Source organism: Microtus pennsylvanicus, chromosome 4, assembly GCF_037038515.1.
Source record: "Microtus pennsylvanicus isolate mMicPen1 chromosome 4, mMicPen1.hap1, whole genome shotgun sequence".
Taxonomy (NCBI): domain Eukaryota; kingdom Metazoa; phylum Chordata; class Mammalia; order Rodentia; family Cricetidae; genus Microtus; species Microtus pennsylvanicus.
The window spans coordinates 139,996,221-140,011,926 of NC_134582.1; the positions used below are offsets into that span (position 1 = coordinate 139,996,221).

At 38.8% G+C, this 15,706-nt stretch overlaps 1 protein-coding gene across 2 annotated transcripts in view; it reads right to left on the reverse strand.

The window, feature by feature from the left end:
• The window catches only part of Mastl (microtubule associated serine/threonine kinase like), a 43,907-nt gene that overhangs the window by 20,699 nt on the left and 7,502 nt on the right, over window positions 1-15,706 (reverse strand). For both annotated transcript variants that reach the window (XM_075970661.1, XM_075970660.1), the window contains exons 3-8: window positions 13,914-14,053; window positions 13,226-13,314; window positions 7,998-8,104; window positions 7,396-7,540; window positions 4,576-4,745; window positions 681-1,790 (exon numbers count right to left, since the gene is read on the reverse strand). In XM_075970661.1, the coding sequence (XP_075826776.1) occupies window positions 681-1,790; window positions 4,576-4,745; window positions 7,396-7,540; window positions 7,998-8,104; window positions 13,226-13,314; window positions 13,914-14,053 (1,761 nt within the window). The remainder of the gene's footprint in view (window positions 1-680; window positions 1,791-4,575; window positions 4,746-7,395; window positions 7,541-7,997; window positions 8,105-13,225; window positions 13,315-13,913; window positions 14,054-15,706) is intronic.

Here is a 15,706-nt window from a genome sequence, read left to right on the forward strand (position 1 = left end):
GGATTATAGCAAGGTATGCTGTCTAAGAAAAGTATCTTGACAGTCTGGATTGATACAAAGAATAAGAAAAGCCATGGCTGACAAATGATTGCATTATTAAGACAACCTGTAAGAGCTGTCTCACAAAAAGTGTCTGTCACCTCTTGTACTAAGTCATACTTAAAAGGCTTTAAGGTAATTGCTGCTTAACAACAACCTTTTAAAACAAGTATGAGGGGCTTTTATCCCTTACAGGGAGTTGGAAAATAGGGTTTGAGGTTAAGGGACATCTAAGCCCTTAAAGGAAAACATAAATCTTATAACCTAAATTTGGAGCTTAATCTTTTTATAATGATTCTTTAAGGGAATAAAAGAAATAGAATTTTTGGCTTATACAAGTATAGAGAATAAAGACAAATAATCGAAATATATATGTTGGAGGATAAGATAGATTTCAATTTCATATTTCAAAGTACTTGTTAAGGTCAGTGAAAATATGTATTTTCTTAGAAAAGCATAGTTATTCAACTGTTATGATTAATACACATTACTATCAGCTTTAAATTTATATGTGAAAAATCTCCAGCAATCCATTGGAGATCAAAATTGTATAATTCATAGCATATAACCTAGCTGAGAGGCAAGAGTGTGCTTTAGGTTGTTATCTAACATCCAAACAGTGCTAGCAAACTGTAGTATACCTGATGTGTCACACAGGATCTTCCTCTCTGAGTCGGGGTCACAGCCATGGGATAGGAGCCACTGTAATCACATGAAAGGTCCATAGCATCTAAAGAAGTTATGCTCATCTTGGATGGTTCTGAATTATTGGATGCATTAATATGGCTGTTAAAGCTTCTAAAAGCTACAACATTTGTTTTGCAGGTTAGCGGTTTTAATGCCTGTAAAGAGGGAGCTAACATTTGGCTATTATCTTGGATAGAAGTATGACAATCATCTTTTGACAAGGAGTTTTCTTGGCAGTTTGATAATACAAGTGGATCTTCAATATTTGATTCTTCAAAACAGCATTCTTTGTTGCTTTTATCAGGTTCTGAGGTCTGAATTTCAAGTGAACTTTCCATCATGGAGATTTCAGGAAAAGATGAATCTGAATCCACAGCTTTCGGAGCTCTCTCCTCAACAGGACACGCAGAATGAGAACTCAGGCAGTCCTTCTTAGTCGCCTCACAGTCTTCATCTAGTTCAGACATAAGGTTTTTTGCTATCATTGGTATATGGAATTCTTCAGGGGTTTGTTTGTCAGTAAAATAGGCGACAATGTTCTCCTTATTAGCACAGTCATTTTGCTGACTTCTGTCTACTGAGAACCTAAGATTCTGAACTTCAGTAGTTAGGCCCGTAGTTTGATTTGCATAGCAACCTATCATTCCCTTGCTATGCTTACACTCTATACAGTTTTTTTTACTTTGTATAATTTCCCGACAAGGACTAGAGTCAACCAATTGGAAATTTCTTTTAAAATTTCTTTTACCAAGGTGTTCTTCAGACATACCACTAGAATTTCCAGCCCACTGATTAGACTGAAGGAAACCAGGCTGTCTCGTATCAATGGTCATGTTCTCATTATTTACATTCAGTTCTCTCCCTTCCCAAGAGACTTCCTCAGAGAAGCATTTTCTAGGGAGGTTCACGTGGTGGCTTCTCGTGGCAGGGATGGTACTGCTGTCATGAATGGGAGAAAATGCTAATTCAAGATCTGTTTTTGTCTCAATGGCATTTGTAGATTTTGTATAAGGTATTTCCACTGCATTCCAGCTCATTGTACAGTCCGATGACTTGGTACTTTCCTAAGAGGAGGAAAATGCTACTTTTAGTTATGGACCTTAGATTCTTTAAAAACTTCTATTTTATGACCACTTACATGAGGTCAGTAATCTAATGAACTAGAATGCTTCCTTTCTTGTTTTTAAATGAGACAGAAGAATTGTAATAAGAGAACTAAAAACAATTATAGCATAAGCTTACTATACTACATTACTTATAATTACATTGTTTCAAATGAAACACTGGTATGTACTAATACTTATTTTGATGCCATATTACATAGTAAATACGAAAAATTCATAGAATATATTTAGGCAAATTTAAGGTAGGGCTACATTATAAATAGAGTACATTATCTGTTTTACAGTAGAGGTGATGGAGGAAGGTCATTGGTTAAATAAAGAAACTGCATTGGCCCTCATAGGACAGAAAATTAGGTAGGCGGAGTAAACAGAACAGAATGCTGGGAGGAAGAGGAAGTGAGCTCAGACACCATGCTCCCCTCTCCCAGGCAAACGTGATGAAGCTCCGACCCAGGATGGACATAGGCTAGAATCTTCCCGGTAAGCGCACTTCGATGCTACACACATTAATAGAAATGGGCCAGGCAGTGTTTAAATGAATACAGTTTGTGTGTTGTTATTTTGGGGTATAAGCTAGCCAGGCGACCAGGAGCCGGGCTGTGGGAAGAGGCCCGCAACTCCTACTACATAGAGGTGTGGTGATTCTGTTTAAAACAACACAAAATGCAAGAGTTTAAAATCTGGTTCACTGAAAAATTAGAGGGCAAACATAGCTATTGTAAACATGTATCCCTAAGTAAACAATAAAATAAAAACAGAAATACCTAGGAACTAAAATCCATTGTTGGGGATATAACTCAGTGGCAGAGTACTTTCTAACAAACAAAAATAAATAAACTAATAAAAGAAAATCATCAAGAAGATCAATTGACACTGCATCAAAACAAACGCTTTTCTTTCTTTTCTCTTTTTGAGATAGTTTCATGTACCTCAGACTTGACTTAAACTGTGTAGCAAGAAGATAAGCCTGTGCTGGAATTACAGGTATGGTCACCAGGCCCAGTTTGTATAATGCTGGGGATTAATCCCATGGTGTTGTGCCTGCTAGGCACGCACTGTACCAACTGAGGTATGTCCCTCTGAGATAGAAGCCTTTCTTGAAGCTTTTCTTGAAGACCGAATTGAAATATCTGAGGATACGTGTGTCAGAACTTAGTACCGACACCGGTACACGGTGACTGGGATTTTTTTAAAGGACAATTTCATAGCATGAATCTTCAGCAATCTCTAGTACTGCCTTTTCTTTTTTTGTTAGCCTCTTGGTATTACTGGGGACTGAACCCAGAATCATATGAAACAAGTACTCTACCACAAAGATACAGCCCACCCTTAACAGTGTGTATTTTTATGCATAAACACCCATCCTTAACAGTGTGTGTTTTTATGTATAAACATCAAACTTTAGTAACTACCATTAATTTACGTAGTAGTGAGGAATACTTAGTTCTAAGTAAAAGGAAGATTTCTGAATTACAATTCACTGTTTTTCTGGTATAGAAATGGATGAACCTAGGGATCAGCATAGTATCACACTCATATGATCATAACTGTCTACTACATACTACTATATTCTCATCATTGCATTCTTTTTTTAAATGAAATTATGTTAATTTTTTATTATGTATACAATATTCTTTGTGTGTATGCCTACAGGCCAGAAGAGAGCACCAGACAGACCTCATTACAGATGGTTGTGAGCCACCATGTGGTTGCTGGGAATTGAACTCAGGACCTTTAGAAGAGCAGGCAATGCTCTTAACCTCTGAGCCATCTCTCCAGCCTCCCTCATCATTGCATTCTTCAGTACAGAACTAAGTGGGGGAAGGGGAAGCTATGCACAGACAGACAGAGTGCCCATCATGATCTCTAGAATATGAAAGGGGTTAAATGAGAGTTCTAAGAGTTCCGGAACCTGTTTACTTTATAACATATAGTATCTATAGCACAGTTGAAAAAGAAAAAGATCAGGAGATCTTGCCTTATCTATGTTTGATTTTGCTCTAAAAACATAAATCTCCAACAACGAGGAAGGTCATATTTCTGAAAATAAGTAAATATAACCTAAATTACTTTATTAAATGAAAGACTTATTTTCATTTTTATCAACCTTCTTTGGAGGAGAACTTAACTATAATTTTCTATCTAAGTTCCTATCACCTTTTGTATTTATTAGCACTAATAATTTTATAGAAAAAGCAAAAACAAATTAAGTAAAATAATTTAAAGTACATCCATTCATTTGGATAACAACTGCCCTGGAATATATACTATTAAGGACATATTACTATAAACTTTATGGTCTAAAAGTTATTTCTGAAGAGTTTCCATTCCATTTAATAAGAAATTGGTGGGAAACAGTACAGGAGACATTATGAGCTTTAAAACTATGTAGGTAAACAAACAACGAACAATTATTCCTGTCTTTATTACAGAAGAAAATTAAAAAGTCTGCCAGGAAGCCAAACATTTTCTATTGGTTTACTTAATACTTAGTCACTCATCATACTTTAAGCAAGACTCATATCATAACTGAATAAGAAATGAAATAAAGATATTAAAAGAATTTGACAGAATGTCCCAGAAAAATAAAGAGCTTTTATAATACTGCAACTGTGCCCATATGACAATGCCACTTCCTCATAGGTTTTACATGGATAGGCATGGCGCGGCCATCACTGGCTGCACCTGTACCACCAGCTTGGGCTTCCACAGACGCCCTCCTCACCTGGTCTCTTTCCCACTTGGGACTGCTGTGGCACTCTGACTCCATACTGGACACGAAGGTCTGGGACTGACTGTTAGTGTCCGATGTGCCCAGCCTTTTCCTGCACTGGAGCAGATTGGAGGTCAGACATTTCACAGGGGCTTCTGGATTGGATGTAAGTCTTTCAAGGCCTCGGGAGAAAAATACTTGTTTATTTTCACAGCTATTAGTTCCTTATAAAACTTGACTCTTTCCAGGTAACTGCATATTACATTACATATGATAACTATTGTAAACATTATCTAGTCCCCAAGGATGGTAGTGTGCCTGATATGATTCTTATTACGTTCAGATTCATGAATTATTTCACATGTAGGCAAAGCTCCAACAGTTATAACAAAAGAAAATCCATTTACATTTGTAAAATAAAAGCCAGGAGAAGGAAATTTAAATATAACTAGAAGGAAATTTATTTTGAGTTATATGATTTATTTTAGACTTATAAATAAAGGACAATTTACTGGAGTGCACTATTGAAATATGCTACAAGCTTAGAATGTTACCAGATTCATCCAGAACAATTTATGTTTAATTAAAACTGTAGCAGTAATGGAGATGTTGAAATTTATGATGCTCATCAGTGTGAATTACACAAAGCCATAGGCATTTGCTTTATTTATTTATTATTTATTTTTTGCAGTGCTCAGGATTGTACCCACAGCAGTGTATACATTTAACAAACATTCTACCGATGAGCTTCACACTTATACCTCCATAGGGAATTTTGTTACATGATGGAAAACTGCCTGCCTACCAGTGTGCAGTGCAATAAGGTAGTACCTAGAGTATACTTGCCCCTCCATCCTACATAAATATGGTTAGACATGGTTACTCCTTAGCTGTGTGCGTGTTCATTCGAGCTGGAGGCAGAGTCTGGGCAGGCACCATGTATCATCATCATCATCATCTTTGTATGTAGTTTCTGATTTTTTTTTTCAAGACATGGTTTCTCTGTGTAGCTTTGGAGTCTGTCATGGAACTTACTCTGTAGACCAGGCTGGCCTCAAACTCACAGAGATCCGCCTGTCTCTGCCTCCTGAGTGCTGGGATTAAAGGTGTACACCACCGCCACCTGGCATATTTTCTGAATTTTAGTTTATTTTTATTTTATATGTATAGGTGTTTTGCTTGCATGTGTGTCTGGACATCATGTGCATGCCTAGTACCCACTGAGGTCAGAAAGCGTGTTAAGATATCCTAGAACTGGACTTACAGACGGTTGTGAGCTGCCATGTGGGGGCTGGGAATTGAAGCCAGATCCTCTGGAAAAGCAGCCAGTGCCGTAACTGCTGAGTCATCTTTCCATGTGTTTTAAAGATAAGATCTCTCACAAGCTAAGAGTTATGCAAGCAGGATAGGCTGGCTGACCAGTCAGCCCAAGGGATCCCTGTCTGTTTCTGTATGTAGTTCTGGGATTACAGAAGCACCATCATGCCCTTTTCAAGTGGTTTTGCATACAGAATAAAGGTCCTCACTTTACTTTCAATTAAAGACAGACAATTGTGCTTCTACTGAATTACGTAGACATCTGAAGATTTTATATGTCTGTAAAAATGCGTATTGTGGTGACCTGAATGAGAATGACCTACATTGGCTCATGTTTGGTCAGTTGATCCCCAGTTGGTAGAAGTGTTTGGAAGGATTAGTTGTAGCCTTAAAGAAGGAAGTGTGTCACAGGGACAGACTGAGGTTTCAAGCTGAGTCAAGGTGTTCTCAGCTTCTTGCTTGTAAAGATGTGACCACACAACTATTGCTCAAGCCATTATTGCTATGTCCCAGCTCTGCCATCAACACCTCTAACCTCTAGAACCGGAAGCCCAGTGAGACTGTCTTGAAATAAAATGTGAGAAGATGCTGGGGTTGTGACTTGGAGGCAGAACACTGGGATGCACAAGGCCTGAGTTCCGTCACCTGCAGCAGACACAGACACACACACACACACACACACACACACAGGCAAAGACACACACAGACACACACACACACACACACAGACACACACACAACATTAACATAATCAGTATTACATTTTACAATTAGGAAGGGAATTTCCAAGTCCATCTAATCCAACTTAATTTTTCATACACAAATCCTCTAGGTGGATTAAGTTGGCCTCGAACTCAGCGATCCACCTGTTTTTGGTGTTGCTATTAAAGGTGTGTGCCACTATACCCAGCATTTTCTCTTAAATGCAAAAATACACTTACTTTGAAACACGTTGTGGAGACACATACCTGTAACTTTAGTACTCAGGAGGCTGAGGCAAGAACACTGAAATTTAAAGGCCAACCTGGGCTCAACATTAGCATGGACAACATATTAAGAACTTGTCTCAAAACACCAACAAAACAAAATAAAAAGAAGCAAGCAAACAAACAAAAACACCAAAGCAATGAGCAACGACCAAACCTCAGCCGCCTCTGTTTTGAGTTTTATTTAAATTTAAACTATCTCAGAATCTTTTGGGAATGAATTTATAAAGACAAACACTGCAGCTACTTTATCTTTTTCATATACAATTTTCATAAGTCAAAGTTTAGTGACATTTACTCAACCATCATTCCTAAATTATAGGTAATTAAATATGATTATTAACAAGACAGTTTATTCTGTGGGATTTATAAAATCCACTGTGATCATCATTTATGTAATAATATAGGAGTGCCACAGACTGTCTGACTATTGGCATTTTTAAGTTATTAAATTGCTAGTAGGAATTTAAAATTTTGAGATGTTTTTTAAAGTATACACTTGGTGGAAAAAATAGTCTTTTATACTTACATGGCTTTAGCAGCCTGCTAGAATGAGAAGGCTCCTTCTGATCTATGGACATAGGGCAAATTAATCCTTGAGAAAGTTGTGCTTCAGACTTAGGGGCTGAAAACACGGTTGCAGAGTCTTGATCTTTTTCTCCAATTGGTGTGAACTATGAAAAAGCAGAATTATTTGGGGCCAGTGAGATAGTCGCGGGTAAAGGCACCTCCCACCTGAGGACTTGACTTCAATCCCTGGGTCTCCCATGCAATGGAAGGAGAGAACTGACTATAAGTTATCCCCTGCTTCCATCCCTGGGTCTCCCGTGCAGTAGAGGAGAGAACTGACTATAAGTTATCCCCTGCTTCCATTTGTGCGCTGTGGTGCACACACCCATACCCACATGTGATAAAAATGTTCTAAAAAGAAAAATAGTAAAAGCAAAAATTAAAAACAAATACTAAGAGATTCATTTTCAGATGAATACAGAAAATAGATGCCCTACCACCTGGGTACACAAACTGCCAAAAGGCCCCCTCACGTTATATATATATATATAATTTTTATCTTAAAGCAGGTTAACACTTTAAGTGGTAATGACGATAAGGTTTTCCTTATTGAGTACTCACAAATCCCAAAGAACTGATGAGAGATAAGACTTGTCCTGGGGTTCGTGAGTAATCCTGCTTAGGCTTAGCCATGGAGGGTGTTGTAAGAATATCCATCATATTGATATCTATGCAAAGAAAAATATATGAATATAGTTAAAAACCATTGCTATCATTGACTATATCAGTAATCATATGTTCTGAACCATACCTCTCTCTGTTTTTTGAGACAAGGTTTCTTTGTGTGAAGCTCTGGCTGTCCTGGAACTCACAGAGCTCTACCTGCCTCTGCCTCCTGAGTGCTGGTGGCATGCACCACCACCACAGGTCCTTTGTCTCTCTATGTTATTAACTTTACCTACAAAACTGGGTAGTGTAGGATACATATATGCAGAGAACGTTCTGAACTGCAGAGGCAACATTTACAACTAATTAATTAGTTGGAATCATTAATAATTGAGAGGTAGAGATATGGCTCAGTGGTAGAGTGTCTTGTCCAGCAAAGCATGCATGAGGCCCTGGGTTCTAGCCTCAGGATGGGAAAAACATTTTCTACCACAGTCTTGTAGAATAGATAGAAAACAGCAAAATAACTCAGAACACTATCAGCTTTTTAAGAAACACTCAGTCACTAATTATCAGTTATTTCAATACAAGCAATTGCCACTGCTATTGGCTAGTCACCAAAACAAGACCTCATTGTTGAGAGCAGCGCACAGCACACTCCCTTACTGTGTGATACAGAGAAGTTACAATGAAAGTGAGACAGGAGTTCCTTCCCTGCTGGCTGGTCCTCACAGAACCAGAGGGTGCAAGGGGAATGCTGGGGGGAATCCTGCTGGCTGGCCCTCACAGAACCAGAGGGTGCAAAGGGGCCTCTGAGGGTGAATCCCTGCTGGCTGGTCCTCACAGTACCAGAGGGTGCTAGGGGGTCGCTGGGGGATGGTGGAAATCCCTGCTGGCTGGCTCTCACAGAACCAGTGGGGCCAGGGGGGCCGTTGGAGGGGGATTATCAATACCAGGCTTACCCAGCTATAGATGCTGTATACAATAGTGCTGTCAGACTAAGCCAGGCAGGCCCATTGGTGCAATAGTGGCACCATATGTTAAAGGGTAACTTACAATTCTCTAAGTGGATTTCAGGCCTGCTCTGAGGAACAGAATCCTTGTCTGATACGTTAAACTCAATCAAAAGTCCATGTTTGGAAATGTCATAAACCTTTGGGAGGGAGGAAGTTCCTCTGCTCTAATTTTGACAAATGGATCTGATGTACCTATCAAATTGCCTTCAAAATAATTATGTTTATATCCATAGATCATTGCTGCTGTCAGTTCTGGCTAGAGAAGTTTATCTTTGTAGTGGGTTCAGTAATTACAGATGCTCATACCTGTCAAAGTGACTACTGAATGCCCAGCATGAAGAGTCCATTTCTGGCACATATCCTACCTCCAGGTGCAGGGAACATCACAGACAGGACGGGAGCATTGCTAGAGCTGGAGAGTGGGGGTAAGGATGATGTGGGAGGTTGACTTACAGGAATGACTGTATATTCTTGAGTTCAAGCCAACTGTGATCACTTGAACAAGACCTGCACAAGACTGGGCCTACCCACATCACAACAGGGGTAGGGAAGGGTAACAAGGTCTGCAGTTATTAGTTTCCAGGGGAGGAGAGACATTTCCTTCAGGGATGCAGCCACAGGGAAAGTCCCACACTCCTGCAAACAACCCTACTGTAACTAACTGGGCTTTTAAGAGAACACAAAAGACATGAAAACATTATAGAGGGACTAATTGGGACGAGGAAGGTAATCAGCAGAAGTGGGATAACAGGGTAAAGGGCGTGCGTGAATACGATCAAACACATTATAAGCGTATATGAAAAACATCACTGTCATATGGAAGACCTAAAAGTTATAAGCTCTAAAAATAGACAAGATATAAATAAAGTATTGGGGTTATTTATTTGTTATAAATAAAGTATTGGGGGGGAAAGAAAATAAGGAGTTAATTCAATTATGGTTCCTTTATATTAACTCATATGTTAAGCTTAGGTCAAGAGAAAAACTGATCTACTTTATTAGAATGTTTCAATATATAGTATTTGTGGTGGTTTGAATATGTATTTCATATATTAGAATGCTTAGTCACCAGGGAGTGGCACTGTTTGAAATGATTAGAAGGATTAGGAGGTATGGTCTTGTTGGAGTAGATCTTGCCTTGTTTAAGGAAGTGTGTCACTTCAGAGTGAGTATTGAGGTTTCAAAAGGCCATGCCAGGCCAGTCTCTGTCTCTCTCTCTACCTGCAGATCAGGATGTAAAGCTCTCAATTACTTATCTAGTGCTTACCAATGTACAGCCATGCTCCATGCCATGATGACAATGGACTAGCCCCCTGAAATTGTAAGCAAGCCCCCAATTAAACGCTTGTTTTACAAGAGTTGACTTGATTGTGGTGTCTCTCACAGCAATAGAACAATAACTAAGGTAATACTTTAAAATAAATTCAACATTGGGACTGGAGAGAGGCCTCAGGGGTTAAGAATACTGGCTGCTCTTCTGGAGGTCCTGAGTTCAATTCTCAGCAACCACATGGTGGCTCACAACCATCTGTAATGAGATTGGCGCCCTCTTCTGGCACACAGGTGTACATGAAGGCAGAACACTACATACATAATAAACTTTAAAAAAAATCATAAAGAAGTCTGCTCTCTATATAAGCCCTGTTCTATAGTTAATTGTAGACTTGTATGTATGTTCAAATGCTTACAATTTCAGAGTTTACAAATTTTAGATCCAATTTTACATTACTCTTCATTTACTAGACAAACCTTTTGAAAAAGCTGGGTGTAGTAGCACATGCCTGTATCCCAGTGCTCAGGAGGCAGAGGCAGGAGAATTCTCACATGTTCAAGTCTGTCTGGTCTGTACAGTAAATCACAGTCTAGCCAGGGCTACAGAACAAGAACATGCCTCAAAAATCCAAAAGCAAGAGCCAGTGAGATGGCTCATTGGGATAAGGCGTTCACTTCCCTAGCTGGGTGCCCTGAGTTTGATCCTTGGAATCTAAGTAAAGGTAGGACAGAACAAAGTTGTCTTCTGGCCTCTGGCACTTGCCTCCACCCCATATTATGCACATATACACAATGAAAAAAATACAAAAGCAAAATTTAAAAAAATCTACCTTTTCAGCTAGTCCTTTGGTGTGTGTATCTGTGTTGCTGAGGTCTTCACACAGACTCTAAGCAAGCAACTGCCTCAGAGCCACGTTGGCACTCTCGTGGAGTTTGCTTGCTGTAGTAATATGGGCAGCGGGGCTGCGTCCCCAGCACCCCGGCTGCCTGGCTAGCTTATGCCCGAAATAACAACACACAAACTGTATTCATTTAATCACTGCTTGGCCCATTTCTATCTAGCCTCTTCTAGGCTAATTCTCACATATTAATTTAGCCCATTTCTAATCATCTGTGTAGCGCCCCTAGGTGCGCTTACAGGGAAGATTCTAGCCTATGTCCATCCTGGGTCAGAGCTTCCTCGCTTGCGTCTGCCTGGGAGCTGGGAGCATGGCGTCTCTCTGAGGCGTCTGCTCCCGAGAGCTGTGGAGTCTGAGCTCACTTCCTCTTCCTCCCAGCGTTCTGTTCTGTTTACTCCTCCCACCTATCTTCTAACCAATGAGGACCAAGCAGTTTCTTTTTATTTAACCAATGACCTTCCTCCATCAGCTTGCTTGCTTCCTTTAGGTTACACACATGGGACTGGATTTCACCACAGCATCTTCACAGTGTGTTCTATACTTAGTTCTTCTTCCTTCCCCTCCCCAGGATCACTTTCACATCTTCCCACATTCTCTCTCTTCCTCATCTACACTCCTTTTTAAAAAGATTGATTTTTATTTATGTGTACATGGGTGTCTGAGTGCATGCAAGCCAGATGTATGTGTGTGCATGTGGAAGCAAAGACAGCGTCAGATCCCATGGAGCTGGATTACAAGCTGCTGTGAGCCACCTGACGCCAACGCTTGGAACTGAACTCTAGTTTTCTGCAGCAAGTGCTCTTACCTGCTAAGAGATCTTGCCAGCCCCTCTTCCACATTTCTTAATAGAGAATCCAGTCTATTTGCAAGATCTTACCATAAGTCTGTGATGAACTTAAGTACTGTCTTGCTTCAGTTAATTATACAATGGTACTGCAAATCATTTTAGTCTCTTAAGTTTTGTTCTCTACACCACAGGTATAGAATAAATTCTAAAATGTAAGACCAAGAGGCTAGGAATGTAGTTTAGTGTCAGAATGCTTGCTTAGTGTACAAGAGACCTGAGTTTACTCTCTAGGATTAAGAACTCAACGCATCAAAACCAGATACAGTGGCTTCTGTCTATAAGCCCAGCACTTGTGAGCTGCAGGCACGAATTGATGGTTATTTGTGGCTACATGACAACGTTAAGATCAACCTAGGCTGTATAAACCCGGTGTTACTTATTATACTCTCTTCTAAAACACTCCACACAAAATCAGAGAGAATTAAAATCTTCTGCTTTCTTAAAACATAGACAATTTTTCTTTTGAAAGCACTAAGCTTTCAAAAAAATACATACTATAAATGTAAATAATCTCTTTTAGGAAAACAGGGTTCTTTTGTGTAGTTTTGCTTATGGACCAGTATTTCTTTGTAGTATTAATAGTGTAAATTTGTTATTTCTTATATTAGAATTTTAGAAATTACTCAGAACAGAACTTATTTTCATATATATGAATGAATTGCATCTACCAAGGTCATGGTGGTGGCAGGATGTATTAGCATAAGTATTTTAGTAATCAACTCTGGATCATATTCTGTTTCAGCAAGGAGAAAAAGAATAGCAGCTGCCAGTTCCTCTTTAAAGATCTAAGAAGTTTTAAGGACTTTTGAAAATCCAAGAATTTTCTTTCTTATCTTGCTTCTTCTTCTTCTTTCTTCTTCTTCTTCTTCTTCTTCTTCTTCTTCTTCTTCTTCTTCTTCTTCTTCTTCTTCTTCTTCTTCTTCTTCTTCTTCTTCTTCTTCTTCTTCTTCTTCTTTTTTTTTTGGTGCTACGATTGGATTCAGTTAGCAAACATTCTGCCACAGACCCCAAGGGGAAAACAGAGTGACATACTAATTTCTAGCCTATCTCAGAATACCCACCACATTTTGTCTAGTGTAAATTAACAAAAAAAGTTAAGTTAATGAAATAGAATGTCTGAAGTTGGCACTTACCTGCCATTATTCTTACCTCTATTCAGAGTAACTTTGGAAAGGCCAAAATCTGTCAGCTTAATATGACCCTCATTGGAAATAAGCATATTGTCTGGTTTCAAATCCCTGACATATAAAAGGCAAACAGACACAAAAAGTAGTCTTAATGCTAAAATACCAGATGGGAAGGGGTTGGGGAATTGCAAGAGGAAATGCAATTATTTTCTTTAAAATAGAAGTCCTCATGAGTGGCTCAGTAAAGTCTAGAAAACAGTCCTCAAAACCATCTATTACATATTGGAATCTACAAAAAAATTATATGATTCAATACTAGATTCTGTTTGGCATTCTATTCAGATATCTTATCCAGCACCAATTCAAATGTATATTCACCCCTTTAAAGCAAGGTGTGGTTAAGTTTAAACAGAGCAGAGCTATTAAGCCTTTCTCTGAGCAGAGAAGGGCATGTACATCAGCTGAGACCACAGACCATCGCTTCTGTATGGGCGTGGAAAGAGATTAATAAGCTTCATATTAAACTGTTTATGTTCAAAGCGACATTTAACAAAACATAGGGTGATTACACAAGAGCCAGTGCACTCTCTACATGCACATGACAACTGAGCTGTAGGTAAACTAGAAATACCAGCAAGCAGTTTCTGTATATGTTAAAGATTCAAACACAATACATTTTAAGTAACAATGTACAGAAAAGTCAGTCTTACCTATGGATGATTCCATGTCTATGCAGATAGTCTAAAGCCAGCGCAACTTCAGAAATATATTTTATAGCCATCTCTTCATCAAAATAACCATATATATGTAGAAGAGACTTGACATCTCCACCAATAAGATATTCCATTACCTATCAAAAAATTCAAAAATAATACACTTGAATGTAGTGTTTGGAGATTACAGTTTTATTTTTTAGAGTAGTTACACAATAAAACATATTTTTTTTGTTATCACTCATTGCTTTAACTTATCATTTTTCTGTCTTAGTTTTCCAAGTACTGGGATGATAGGCATGTATCATCAATCCTGGCTTCTCATATTATTTTTCTGGTTAAAAACTGAACTGGTCAGTTTGAACAAAAACCAGAGTTACATGAAAGTTCAAAGACTATTATTAAAATTACTTCCATTTTGCCAGCATCTCAGTGCACAATTTTTTAGAATTGGGCCAGGTTTGGTTTCTCCTCCACATATATATTTTAACATTAATATTATATATTGTGCTGGCTAGTTTTTATGTCAACTTGACACAAGCTAGAGTCATCTGAGAGGAGTGATCTCATCTGAGAAAATGCTTCCATAAGACTGGGCTGTAGGCATGCCTGTAGGGTATTTTCTTAATTAGCGATTGATGTAGCAGGACCCCGTTCATTGTGGACGGTGCCACCTCTGGGCTGGTGGTCCTGAATCCTATAAGAAAGCAGGCTGAACAAGCCCATGAGGACAAAGCAGGAAGCAGCACTCCTTCACGGCCTCTGTATCAGCTCCTGTCTCCAGGCTCCCGCTTCCCTCAGTGGACTGTGGCTTAGGACATATAAACCAAAAAAACCCTCTTTCCTCCCCAAGCTGCTTTTGGTTATGGTGTTTCATTACAGCACTAGAAACCCTAAGACATATATTAATATCTACACTCTAATAAATTAATAGTTATTTTATATGGATGTAATTTTGTTTAAATTAAGCTTTTAAATTTAAATATTACAGTTACCGCAGTTACTTGGTACTAATATGTAATTTTATTTTATTTTACTATGCTGTTCTGGCTAGTCTTGAACTCTTGGTTATGCAGACCCTTTGGCCTTCATTTCTCTTCTATTTGTACTCCCAAGTGCACACCACTGTAGTGTGTGTTAGTGTTTGCTGAGTAATTTGATAATAAAGTTCAGAAGTTAGTGAACTGTTCCTGAAGCTTCTGTTTGGAGACGATATTCCTCTGTACACTTGGTTGGCCTAGGCTTGCAATCCTCCTGTCCTTACCTCTCAAATCTGCGACTGCAGGCTTGTTCTGTGACACCTGACGGCCATTAGACTCATCATCAGTTGCTGACTAAGGCACCCTTACATAAGTGCAGAGCAATAAAGTTCTAACATGTAGTATATTGATATTTCTATGACCATCTCAATATTGCCCTTCATAACTTCCCTCTCATAAGCCGTAACACAAGGCAATTTCTTGTTATATCTCTCTCTAGATTCCTCTAGTCCAGAGCAAATTTTCAGTGTGCATCTTTCATGATAAAAATAATGTTGAAGAAAACAGGCTTGTTGACAGAAGGAAGCTTTTTAACTTGAGATTATTTGATGAATTTTCTCATGATTTGATCCATGTTATGAATATCTGGCATAAATATAGAGGTGATACAGTCCTTTTTGGTAACGACCACCAGATGAGACTATAATTAGATGAGTTTAAGCTTTCGTTTTCTTCTTGAGCTCCTCCCTTGCACACCCAACCTCACTCCTGCCAACGTACCTGGGGACTAATCTCTGGGTCCAGCGGATC